We start from the raw sequence: 13,318 nt of genomic DNA on the forward strand, positions 1-13,318 counted from the left end.
CTTGATGCCTTGGCCACAAGTTGGAGAGAGCTATCAATAGTACATTGTTGACTGGGGGGGTGAGGGAGCAGGGAAGGGAATAACAAAGCTGCCAACAGCTTTCTGGGGGTGGGGAACTGCACAGCAAAGTGCTTTGTCATGCCTCTCGACATCCACTACTACTGAATACACACTGGTCCATTGATAGCCCCAGTCATGCGGTGCGGAGGGACTGCATTAATACAAAACACCACTGAGCATGTGTGCAGAGGGGTTTGCCCTGAGACATCTTCAGTGCAACTGCTTAGTATCTTTTCCTAGAGCGTTTAAACAGCCTTTTCTCCAGGCAACGTCTGCTGTAGGCCATGGCACATGGGAACGCTGCTGAAGAGCCCCGTCTAGCAAACCTGGAGGAGGAAATAGGTGGAGGAAGAATCTTTGAGTTTCCTTTAGAAAGATTATTTTGGTATGAGATGGCAAGCCAGGTTCTTTGCAAATTCTGCCTGTGTCGTAACTGCATTTGCAAGTCACTTTTTGGCATACAGAAATGCCACATTTCAGTAGTTTGTTTGCAGTCTGGTATACGTTCCAGCATACTGTATAGGTGGGTCACATGGTTCTGATAGTGCAGGTTGGTACTTGGTCTTTGTACACTTAAGCCTGTTCCCTCGTGGAGAGGGATTAGAGTAGAAAACCACTGTCTTGGGAACAAACAGCCCGAGTGAGAAGTTTTAGGACAGACAGTAAGCTGTCAAGACATCTACAGAGGCTGTCCCTTAATAGCCTTGTTCCTCACTCCGTGTGCTTATTGAAAACTCTTCAAATTCTCCTTTATTTTGGTCATGTTTATATACCTTTGCGCTGGCGTATTTCTTAATGGGAACACCAGGGAATGATTGGTTTCTGTGCATTGCTTTTGCAGGTTTTGTTAGAGGAATACGGCTGCTGCACAGTGCTTGGCAAAGAGCTTTTGTGGTGCTGATAAAGGGAGCAATGCTCCAGAAGTAAAATAATTTGCTTTCATGAACTTCCTAAAAGCTAGGGCAGATATTAAAGCCTGTGTTCAAAGTGATCCTGAAAGACTGCGTGTAGGGCATCCAAACAAACTTAGAAACTGCAAGGGAAACTTATTTTGTTGCTCTTTAAAAGTAGATCTGTGGGGCGAGCTTGTAATTTTTAGGGTTGGGGTGAAGGATGCTTGTATGATGTTTCATTTGCATGTGAAAAATGTCAGTTCAGACGTTGTAGAACCTGTTGAAAATATCTGCAGAACCAGCCCTTTCACTCCTCCTCGTTTCGACAATGTGCAACTTGAACCTCCTCCTTCTGGGTCCTGTTGATCTATTTGTAGATATTTGTCTACAGAACATGTGTGCTCATCTGGTCATGCATTTCCAGCCATCTGGTATCGGCAGCCTTCCAGGCGTCCCTTATTAGCATGAGGTTGCTCAGCACTCTCTCTGGGTTCTTGGCTGCAAAGCCCCTCCTCCGCGTCTAACAGAACAGCCCCGGTTTCTGGTACGACCTGGGCAGCGACTGGTTTTAATGTAGATGTCTGGGTGCTAAAGCCTCGATAGCTGCCTCTGGTGTGCTGTGGAGGAGCAGGGATACGAGTGGTTTGGGGTCTTGAGGAGCTGTAGCATCCGAAGTGTAATCCCTGCTAATGTAACCTGGTGTTCTCTTTCTTTTTCTTGCAGTAGTATTTTACCTTTGAGTAACTGTCCCCAGCTGCAGTGCTGCAGGCACATTGTTCCGGGGCCTCTGTGGTGCTCCTGATGCCCCTCACCCACTGTCGAAGATCCCCGGTGGGCGAGGGGGTAGCAGGGATCCTTCTCTTTCAGCTCTGATATATAAGGTGAGAAAGATCTGACATCTAAATAATGACCTGTACCCGTGTTGCAACTCTGTTCGGTTCCTTTCACAGTCTGGTGGGAATAAATGCGAATAACTCCAAGGTAATAATTGGGAGAACAGTTAATTTTTCAGCGAAACCTCTTGGCAGGTTGCTGAGCTGCATGCAGCGCTCTCCTGCTTAAATATCACCTGTTTGTTAAGAAACAAGACACCCTTTCTTAAAGGTGTGCAGCAAATAATTCACTAGCCCTGTTCCCAGAGGCCTGTTTTCAGTTCTTGAATGCAGAGCCAGCAGTATCAAAACATGAAACAACTTCTTAAATGTCTCGCAGAAGGAGGAAGTGGGAAGCAGAAAGGTGAAATGCAGAGAGAGAATGGTTGATAAGCTCCTTCCTGCGCCGTAGTCCGGAAGGTAGAGCTGTCGGGGCCTGGCAGCGGCCTGAACTGATGTAGAGTTACTCCTGACTTCACAAAAGGGCGAGGCGGCTGGCTGTCTCACAGACTGGAACGTTTCTAGAACATCTGCCTAGGATGAGGCAAGATCAGGAAGGCTTGGTGTCTTGAGACTCGCTTAGCAGCACGTGGATCTGTGTAGCAGTCGTTTTTTGGCCCTCTTCATCCTACGGGACCTTTCCTTTCCAATGAGGAGACCTGCCTGTTCCTTGCTGTAGAATAATTGGCACTTGTGCAACTTTGCATTGTGTTAGGGTGGCACACATCTGTCTCCCTTTGGGGATGGGGACTGCTTTTCCACAAGCCAAAGTGTTATCAGATGAGGTAGCCTGAATTTGTGCTAAGCTTGCCAACTTGGCTGTTCAGACAGGAGTGTTGTCATAGGTGTTAGACTTGATTTTTAATTACCCTGTGGGAGGCACACAGACTTTGTATGATGAATAGATACAGGCCCTTTTGGGTCACAGCTACCAAAGTTTCCTCTTGAAATTCATGAGAGGATCACAGACCTCATGGCTGCTTTCAGAGGAGGTTTCTCTAAATGCAGCCTTGGTGAGTTTTTAGCATGTGCCTCACCCGCTTACCTTGTGAATGAAAGTCAACCTCTGTAGCCTCTTAATAATAACATCAGCTTAATGCTATCCAGTTGACTTGTCACAGATGTTAGAGGGATATGAAATGCAGAGGAGCAGTGGAGAGGTAGCGAAGAGCACAGCAGGCTTCCTGTTGGATGAAAAGGATGCATAAATAGCTTCAAGAGGGTTCAGGACAAATAACCAATTCCCTCTGGGTGGGAGGGGCTGAGAAATAGGGGACCTCGCAACTTGGACTCCTGCAGGGCAGCTTTGCCATGCCTGGCATACACGCCAGGCAAGGTCCGAAGGCAGAAAACGGGCTCAACGTGGAGGAGGTGCTGGTGGAAAGAACCACACTTTGGAGGTGGTTGATTTCAGTATGGCCTCGAATTTACACAGAAGCTTTTGGCAGTGGTGCATAGGTGCAAGGGTTGCTGCCTGTGGGGATCTAGATAGCTGCATCCCAGAAATGAGGATGCAATTCTTTCTGGTTTTTTTGGCTGACAAAACCTCGCAGAATCTCAGAAAAGCAGCCCTTTCTGTAACATAGCTCATCCCAGAGCAGAGTGGGCTGCGCTGCCCGGTGGTTTAAAGTCCAGCATCAGACAGGGGTTACTGGGACTCTGCCTCTCTCAGTTGTCCGCTCAAGTTAGCGGTGCCGTAGTTACAGCAGGCTGAGGTTTTCAGCCAGCAAGCTTCAGCGTGACCTGGAAAGGCATCTGGGCCCAAAAGCTTAAGTACTTTTTCCAGCTGTATCAGCTGTTCTAGTTCAAGGGATGACCTTTCGGAAGGAGCCTGCCTCCTTCAAAGTATGCAGCCTGGTGCTCGTATACAACAGCGCTATAAATTAAGCAGCTGGGGCTCCCTATAGTTGCTGGGATTTTTGTGTTAAGAGAGTTAATACTTGGCCCTTCGTCAAGGGAGCTTTGAGCTCGGAGTGCAATGGTGATCGGCGTCGGTGCCGCGCAGCCAGGACGGGCTTTCTGTGAAGGGACGTGCTCCAGCTAGCAAACTTGGCAGGAGGCTGCAGGTGTAGCACATGCCAACAGGAGGCTGCTTGCACGGTTTTCTTGAGTCGCTTGGCTATGGTAGATCATAACATCCTTTCTTCTTGCGCTGCCAACACGTAGGGGCCTCCCCCCCGTCCTTCTCTGGACATCTGAGGAGCGTAACCAGGTTGGAAAACCTTGCACTCAATGAATTGTAACCAAGTGGAAGCTGGGCCTTGTGGCTTTACTTCACTGAAATGGAGCCCAGGGCTGGAGAGCCGGTGGTTTAAGCTGCTGTGTATAAAAGATAGCCTCGTGGGGGGTTTTTTGCCCATGATAGCGTAGCGGGGAGATTTTGCAGGGGTGAACTAAAACCGAACATTTGTTGCGTAAACAGGATTTTGCTTTGAGCGGCTTCCAAAGAATTCTGGGCTGCTGCTTCACAGGAACAGCCTCTCTCCCCAGCATCTCGCTGTCTCTATTTTGATGTCTAGAAATAAAATACCAGCTGCCCAAGATAGGCTGTGTAAATGTAATTCCCACTGAACTGGGGGAACTGGTTCTCTTAATCCCTGTGGTTTGGTTTAAGTGGGCTGTCACATTAGGGGGCTCTTAAGTGGAAACACCTCGCTAGGCTTGGAGCACAGGGCATAACTTCTGGTGACAGAAGGGCTAAGCCAGAAGGCTTGGAAAGCTTTTCCCCTCCTGTTGCAGGCTCCTGCCAGTCTTCCCGCACGAATGCAGGCATGTGCCTCCCCCTCTGATGTGTCAGTCCCAGCCTGCTTTTCTCAACTTCCTCTCCCTGTTCTTGTTTTCATGAAGTATAAGAAAAGAAGCATCTGTGAGCTTTTCTTGAGAGAAGGAGCTTTTCTGAAACAGACACACTTTCTGCACAGTGACAACAACTGTAAGAAGATCCTATAAAGTCACTGGTGAAGGATGTGCATATAATCTCCTTGGTTTTGTTTTCTTTAAATACACCTTTCTAGTGCGGAGCTCTTGCTGGGCTCGAATCTGACTTGCTGCTGGCTCTGCAGTGGCTTTATCAACAGCAGCCTGACTTGAGCAGCTGTCGGTAGGTTTCTTAGTGCACTTGGCTTAAAACTGTAGTAAAACCCGGCAGCAGGCGCAACTACAAAAACTTCTTTCAAAACTCGATGAATAAACTTATTTCCTACAGGATATTTATTCTGATGAAGTGTAAACTTGTTTTTCAGCTAAGCTTTGTGGACTTTAAACAAATGGCAGCTTCCCCTCACCAAAGACAGGCAATTCCTGATTTGCATGTGGCATTACTTTGTCACCAACATTAACATAGTCCATGGCTTCTTCCTTGTCACAATAGTCAAACCAAGAAGCATCTATTTTAATACATGTGGTAATAGGAATTAAAACACTGGGACACAGGCCTGAGGAGCCTAGAAAGGTTCTTCAGAGATTTTTTTTTTTTTTTTGCTGAACTGCTGGTCTTTCAGTGATGCTTTTTCCTTAATAACTCACAGCACCTACAAGAAAACATCCGCTTGAAAAGCAGCGATACTGAGGAGTTGTCCACCCTCTTACTGGGCACCGCTGGCTGGCGATGTGTTTGTGCTGCCCAGCTTGTAAATGCTTCTTCACTGCAGATGCAAACTGGGCTAAGTTTTCCTTGCTGTACTGGCTGCCTGTGTGTGCTGGGGACAGAAATAAGTATATGTCACTACAAAGCATTTATTAAACCTTGTCTGGTGAGCAATGTCACTTGTGTCATTGTCAGTCCAGCTGATCACCAGTAGATGAGAGTTCATCATGAACTGAATTAATCACCCTGATAAAGAAAATGCCTGGAGGCTGGGTGGTTGCTCACCTAAGGATCTGATGGAGTAAAGGACCTTCCACCGCACTTGTTGCTGCTGTTGAGGAGAGGGGGGGCACAGGGCTTTCCCAGCTGTTCCTGTGACTTGGAGCAGATGTGACTTGTATTATCTGGCTTACTTCTGCCCTTCAGAGCTGGGCAGGTGACTTTATCAACGTGTGAGAGTCCGTACGCGTAAGCCTGTAACCAGGCAGATGGGAACAATTCAGCTTCCGCTGTGATTGACAGCGTTAGCTGGGCAACCCAGTGAATTTGTTTGCCGTTTCACTGGGGCTCTTTGCAGTGAAATGTGGAAATCATTATTGGGCAAGCCAACCGCCTGCAAAAATTGTCAGGAGGAGGAATGGAGTTTAACCATGAAATTGTTTTCTAGGAACTGCTGAGCTGAATCTGAGGTGGACTGCATGCTTGGCATTCTAGTTAGAGCAGTGTTGGAGAGGGACGTGTACATTTGTGGTCTCTGGAAAAGACCTTGTCACGATCTTCAAATCTGTGTAGCTTCTTTCTGTTCTGGGATTCTCTCTGCGCTGTGTGTTTTCTTCCCTTAAACCACTTGCCATACCAGTTGGTTGTAAAATCTGGGAAAGCAATTTGTGGTCATACCTTAAACAAAAAGACTGTGTTGGGGATTGGGGAGACGATGAAATTGGTCAGACTGCGGCAGCAGATGCTTTTCCAGCTTGTCGGTTCAAGCTGTGTTCTTTGAAGAGTAGTTCATGAACTGCCCTTCAAAGATGCGGCTGGGACCTGCGGTGAATGAATGGACTCTCACTACCCAGAAATCTAATATAATGTAAATATGCAAAACTGCATTCCCTGGAACAGGAAAACATGACTAGAAAATCACTCCGAGGACTGAGTAATCATTGTGGTGTCTCCCTGAGCCAGTGAAAGGGGAAGGGAAGAGTATAATGTTCTTCTTAGTAAAACTACATTATTTTGCATTTGCATCTCTGTCATTATGGCTGTTCATAATGCAGGACTTCACTTTTTTTGTTCTTTATTTTTGTGTTAGGTTAGAATAAAAGCAAGGTATTACAGGTAGGTCAGAACAAAAGCTCTTAACCGCTTACACCCTTGTTTAGAGCGCCGGGGCTCGGACATGAGCTTGCAGCCAACTGCGTGTACCTTCGAGCCATGGTGAGTCTCGCGGGGGCGAAGGTTAGCGATAGGCTGGAACTCTGGACGTGCACCAGTCTGTAAGGGCTGGTCCTTTTTCAGGAGGGCCTTCCCATTGTAAACACAGTCCCTTTGCACGCTCACTTAAGCACGATTTCTTACATTTTTTTTGGTTTACAATCTCATGGATAGTTTTCTTTGACCCCGAAGCATGCTCTCCTCCCTCCCCTGCACAGGACGAGAAGATCACTGTTAACCAAGATGTCCCAGTGCACGAAGGGAAGCCTCATATTGTCCACTTCCAGTACAAGGTCACAGAGGTGAAGACCTCCTCTTGGGATGCAGTGCTCTCTAATCAGAGCCTCTTTGTGGAAATCCCTGATGGATTATTAGCTGATGGAAGCAAAGAAGGGTAAGTTCAGGATCCCAGAGCTGTGCCCGTGGCTCCACAGGGAGCAGGGCTTTGCTTACATGGGTGACGCTGTGCGTGCGGGGAGAATGGGCTGTACAGCAGCACAGTTCCAGGTTTGTGTATCTGAAGTATGTCCTTACTCCCTTGTCCTCAGAAAACTGTCCTCCTGTTAGTCCTCCATATATTTTTTTTCCTCCCTTTATTGATCATTTCAGATGGTTTACTGTTTTTTTTGAGTCCCTATCCTAATGAAAAATGAGCAATAAATGAGCAGAGTGATTCTTTGCATGCTTTGATATGGAAAATCTACAAGCCTTTCTCTGATATTTATTTTTTTTCTGCTGGCCACTTGGCAAGCTTATTTTGGCAGGCATTTTCCTCTCTTTCAAGGGAAAAAAAAAAAACCAACTCCATTATATTGATGTGCTCCTTCTCATCAGTAGGTGGGTCTGTGCCTGGAGTGCTGCCACGCAGGCGTTGGGCTCTGCCAGAGCCACTGATTTTTCTCTGTTGGCAGAATACGGTAGTGTTTTGTCCAGACAGCTCTGCTCTGGGAAGTTTGTGTAAACGCAGCTTCCAGAGCAGCTACTTCCTGCCAAGTGCTTTGCCAGAGATCTCCGCTGGCGGGGAGCACTCTGGCGTAGATGTGGCTGTACTGGATTCCTCTGCAGAGCTCTCTGAAGTTCTCCTAAATCTCCAAGTAGGGTTCATCTGTAAATGACACAAGCCAACTAAGGAGAAAAAAAAACCTCACTGGGCACCTTCAGTAAGTGCCAGTATTCCTACTGTCTCGCACTTGTCTCAGTCGACTCCGAGTCCAGCTAAAGGTTTGTGTGATTTCTTGAGTCGGCCTGTAAGTCCTTTAGCTGTCCTGGGAGCAGGTTTTTCCGGGAGGGTACTTAACCAGCCTGTGTCACTGTGACTTAATGCCAGTTTTGTAAGGTTTATTTTTAGCTAGGTAAAACAGCCTAGTAGAGGCTATAATTAAAATAGTTCATTACCATATGAACAAAACCCTTGCAAATTTAATCTCCCTCGCTGCACTCCAGTCTCGCTGACTGCTGTTTAATTAGATGTCGATTGAAGCCCTGTTTGTCACCGCTCTAGCAGCCTGCATCGTAAATGGTGACGAGGTCAGCAGTGACAGTGATGGCTCCGCTGTGCCGATCCCTGGGGCTCAGAGAGGGGTTAATGCGGCGCTGCTTCCGTCAAGAGGTGGCAGAAATAATTTAGCTGGAGAGGCAGGAAGCGTGGATTCGGGGTCCATCAGCTGTGCCATCCGGCTGATTTGTTCAGGAAACAGCTTTGCCTGTGCACACGCTCCTTCAGTGATAGGTTTTTTTTTTTTCCTCTTCTGCCTGGCATGAGCTTCTTTTTCCCCGCATAAGGTGCAAAACTTGCAGATCCCCTCGTGTATGGTGCTGGCAGAGGGGATGTAGCCTGGCTCGGGATCCGCTGCCGTATTCAGCTTCCTGCGTACGAAGGCTCCTGGGCAAAATCACTGGGTGGTGGGGGTGGGTGCACGCTGGCATGTGGACGCCGAGGACAGTGACGCGTTGGGTGACTTGGTGTGAGGATAGTTCCTACTTTTGCAGGGCTGGATAGCGAAGCAGGAAGCCCATTGTTTCAGCACCCATTGTTCACTGGAAGGGGTCTGTAAACAAGTAGTCTTTCTGCCTGAAAACATCCAAACAGTTGATAATGCTCAGAGGCTTCCTTGGGACAGGAATTCCTATAGCTGATGTTCTTTTGTTTTCTTCCTCCTTGGCAGGTTGTCAGCACTGTTGGAGTTTGCTGAAGAAAAAATGAAAGTAAACTATGTCTTTATTTGCTTCAGAAAAAGCAGAGAAGATCGAGGTGAGAACTCACCTCTGCTGTCAGGTTTGCTCCCTAGATCTAAAACGGTGCTGCTGGAGCTGCACAGAAATCTGGTAATCCCAAGGCAGGGCTCCACGGCACACTTCCTACTGCAGCAAATGCTACAGGCATAATTTTCATGTTGTTCTTGCAAAGGAAGAAATATTTTCTCCACGAGAAACTAAGTCCTTTCTTGAGACTTAGGTATTTTGGGTTTCTCCAGCAGGTATGCTTTACTGTCTTGCAGCTAAATTATTACTAGTACTTGTATGTGGAAAGCTGCTCCTGAGCAACTTGGAGTATTTTCTTGTCCAGAAATTGGTCAGTATTTCTCCTTTGCTAAGGAGTGAAGGTCTCCATTTGGCACCAGGCTTCTGCGGTTTGGAAGGAGAGACCAGGGAGAGGTTATTACATGGGAAATGAACGCTTGTAGCTTGTTGCCCTGATGTTCATCTGCTTTTTAAAGATCTCCCAGCACTTTTGCCCTTCCTAGACCTACAGGAAGGTCTAATCCTGACCCTGGCTATAAATGCTTATGGCTTAAGGGGGCTGCATTAGGATCTAAAGATAGACGTGTTGGATGATTACAGCACAGAAGTTTGAGGAAATTTGTGGTGAGCTACCAAGCGATGGATGTGTCATTTTAAATCTTACTAGACGCAGGCTAGTAACCAAGCAATTGCCATGGCAGGAGTAATTCAAACCTTAATTCTAATTTTACTCTGCTGCTTCACAAGCGGCACTGTCTTCTCTGAAACAAAGTGCGTTATTAGAGCTAAGCTGTGCTGAGCCCAGGAAGATGTCATTTCGTGTTACAATGCCAAGAATAATTTTCAGATTAAGTTCTTGCTATAATGTCACCGCCACCACAGGTGACCTCTGCAGTGGCTGGTTACAGGAGACATCTGATAATGGGTTTTGTTTTTAAAAATGGGCTATGTGTTGCTCTCGGACCTGCCTTATTTATATGCGTTCTGGAGCGCTCCAGACCCTGGGTCCTTGTCTGTGCAGCTGAAATTCAGTGCTGTCTTGAGAATATATAGGAGCTCCTCTGCATGACTGTTAGGTGGCTTGAAGCTGATCATCAGAAGTTGCTGTAGAAATTGGATGCTGCACCAGGGTAACTTTCATGGGTCACAGGGAAGTGATCGCTTTAGTAACAAGCGAGTGTGCATCCAGTCACTGCATGACACAGCCTTGTCTGAGTGAGACAAGGTGTGGGGGGGGCTTCTGGACTGACCCGACTCTGAATTTCTGTGTGTAACCCATGGTAGCTTTCCTGGGGGACCGCACCAAGCTCTGCTGAGCTGTCTTGAGTTTCCACTGAGCTGCTGGTCCTCCTCACAGAGGCAGCAAATTTCTATCTAGACCCTGAGTAAGTAGATTCCTGTTTGCTGCGGTCTGACCCACTCAGGGCTCAAAGGGTGCTGCAATCCATGTAGGTACATAACAAAGAATAAAAACTTTGACGTGCTGCAGGATGGCCACGTGCATCCTGGTGAAGTGGGTCTGTGCAGCTGGTGCAGGTAGATAACCAGCCGTCGCTGTTTCTCAGAGAGGACGGAACAGACATTGCAGGATAAACATGGACAAACCTGCTCTGCTGCACAATGAAAATCCTCTTCATGCTTAGCAGCTGCTGTGATGAACGCAGGAAGAGACAAAATCTCCTGTTTGGGAGGGCTGTCATGTTAGAATGGCTTCTTTCTGTGCAGAAAGCTCTGGATGTGCTTGCAGAGGGTGTTCGGTGCACGTTGATACCTGTGGCTTCTAGGGTGACGCAGGTAAAAAGGATTATTGCTGGTGGTAACAGATTTCCTTCTCTTTGGTAGCTCCACTCCTGAAGACATTCAGCTTCTTGGGCTTTGAAATCGTGAGGCCTGGTCACCCCTCTGTCCCATCGCGGCCAGATGTGATGTTCATGGTGTACCCCCTGGATCAGAACTCTTCCTCTGATGAAGAATAGCTGCAGCGGGGGACTCCAGTGTGACCTGAAGATGCTGTTGAGGGGAGAGAGGGTTGCACCTCCTTTCTTAAGGAGAGGGAAAACAAGCTTCTGTTGGACTGAAACTGCATTTCTCATTGTTAGATTGGCCTGTGTATCCTCAGAGTTGACTATCTCATTGAAATGTGTTGCCTAGAGAACTATATATACACACATGTAATCACCAAATAGTAAATGGAAGATGTTTATGAACTGGTATAGGAGCTCTTTACGTGCAGCTGCGTGGTGTGTTAGCCTAGGGGCGCCTGGTGCCCAGGCCGTGCGTGGGGGAGCACAGCAGTAGATGCGGTATCAACTCCTTGACTTCTCTGAACCCGTGTTGGTCCTTTCCCAATCACTCGATGTGCGCTCATCTGACAACTACCTTTTTGTTTTTCACTCAGACTCTTTAGGTAGAAGGCATGTTTTGGGTGTTAGGCGTGTGGAGGAGACATGCTCAAGCTAACCTTTAACACTACATTAAAACCCCCTCTGTGTCTCTGCTTTGGGGCGACCCATGCTGTTTTAACTGGTCTAACTTTTTTTTTTTTAAACTTCTTGCTCTTCCAGCTTTTGTTTTAAGCAGTCCTAACTCTGTTCAATGTTACCACTGCACTATCACAGTGTTCAATAAAAGGGGCATTCAGATGAACTTCACACAGCTGGGGCTGCTTATTTGACAGGAACAGAGCCTCTGGTGGGCCTCCTGCAGGGCCATGATGGTTTCAGAGGGTCAAGCGAGTGTTCGGAGCAATATGTCTGCTCTGGGGGAACGTTTCCTTACCTGCCTGCAGTGTGATGGTTGTGATGGTCCAAAGAGCCAAAAAAGCTCACGCCTTTATCCTCTGCCCAGGGATGGGTAAGGAGCAGGCCTGTGGCCGTCACCTCTGTTCTTCCTCCTTGCCTTTCCAAAGAGATGATCTCAAGACTTGAGACACCGAGCCAACGGCTGTATCCAAACCAAAGGGGGTTGCCTGTGGGGGCAGGCGTGGCAGCGGATCCGCTGGTCGCGGTGGGCTGCTCTTCCTGTCCAGAGCTGTCCCAGGTTGGAGGGATGGGGCTGTGGTGCTGGCAGTAGCTCCTCTTTCAACCCTGCCCCTTCTGATGTTGGAGAATGAGGTTGTGCTCTTGTCTTTGTGCCATGTGGATGTAACCCGGCTGGCTTTCTCTGAAGGTCCCGAAGGCGTGCCGTGAGCTCTCTTCCTGGCCGCTTGCGTGTGGAATTGTCCTTGTGTGCTTTGTTGTGCTCTTGCCCTTCTGTGGAGGATTTTGTTAAAAGCTGAAGCCGAGCCATTCCATAAACGTCATGGTCAGTGTTTTCTGTTTGGGGGAGAGAGGTGGGACTGGGATACGAGTTTGTGTGAATAAATCATCTTAAAGTCTGTGTGTCTCTTGCCCTCCTTCCCTTCCAATGAAGTGAAAGGGCTGGTGCCTCTAATCCCTCTTCAGTGAGGCATTAAATCCCAAGCCTGGCTTGAAATGGGAGGCTGGCTGTGCTGGTGGGAGCATCTCTGATGTAGAACACCTCTGCCCATCTCTAGCCCCTCTAGTGTTGGCTCTGCAACAGGCATTGCCCCTCCTCTCCTCACTCCAGGTGCGGGGACAGAGGAGACCTTGCACCTCTCCCCTGGCTTGGAACAACGCTGCTTTCTGGTTCTGGCTTTCGAAAGGCCGAGTTTTATCCCTTTATCCCAGCTGGAGCTGCCTCCCAGGCCATTTCCGCAGGCTGCGGGGCCCTGCTGCCGCCCCACGGCGCTCTGCTGGCACATTCCTCACGCCAGGGGCTGGCAACTGCTTTGCTCCTGCCTTACTGGTAAAATGAAGTGCAAGGTTCTTGTCTTGGGAGCTTGGGATGAGGATGTTCTCCTGAGCTCGTTAATAATCTGCGGTTACGAAGCTGTGCCAGTGCGTGTGCCTCTGCCTGCCCTGCCCTGGTTCAAGCAAGTGTGGTCGAAGGGAGAGGTCTCGGATCAACCCGTGTCTTCAGAAATACTCCCTCTTGAAAATCTAAAAGGTGCTTCCTGTTTTGCAGGGTGCTTGCCTCCTGCACAGGTTCCCTCCATGGCAAAGGCGGAGGAGCCAGGCTCTGTCCAGCTGCCTCCTGCAAAGGTGGGGCAGGACCCCCACAGGCTGTGGGGCAGCTGCCCAGTGGTGATGATGCCCAGGGATTCAAGCTTGGGGGCTTCTGACCCAAATTGTTGTTGCTTCTGACCCAATTGCTTGGCTGCAGCATCCCCAGGT

General features: G+C 48.3%; 1 protein-coding gene across 1 annotated transcript; it reads left to right on the forward strand.

The window, feature by feature from the left end:
- Positions 1–1,676: 1,676 nt before the first annotated feature.
- On the forward strand, positions 1,677–11,294 carry LOC104628094 (ornithine decarboxylase antizyme 2-like; the record flags this gene model as incomplete). The annotated part of the gene is given in 5 exon segments (XM_010296562.1): positions 1,677–1,752; positions 1,754–1,834; positions 7,061–7,236; positions 9,008–9,093; positions 10,926–11,294. Coding segments are annotated over 5 exon segments (553 nt in total), but the record flags the coding sequence as incomplete, so codon positions are not given.
- Positions 11,295–13,318: the final 2,024 nt, after the last annotated feature.

The sequence above is a fragment of the Phaethon lepturus genome, unplaced genomic scaffold (assembly GCF_000687285.1).
Source record: "Phaethon lepturus isolate BGI_N335 unplaced genomic scaffold, ASM68728v1 scaffold52081, whole genome shotgun sequence".
NCBI lineage: Eukaryota > Metazoa > Chordata > Aves > Phaethontiformes > Phaethontidae > Phaethon > Phaethon lepturus.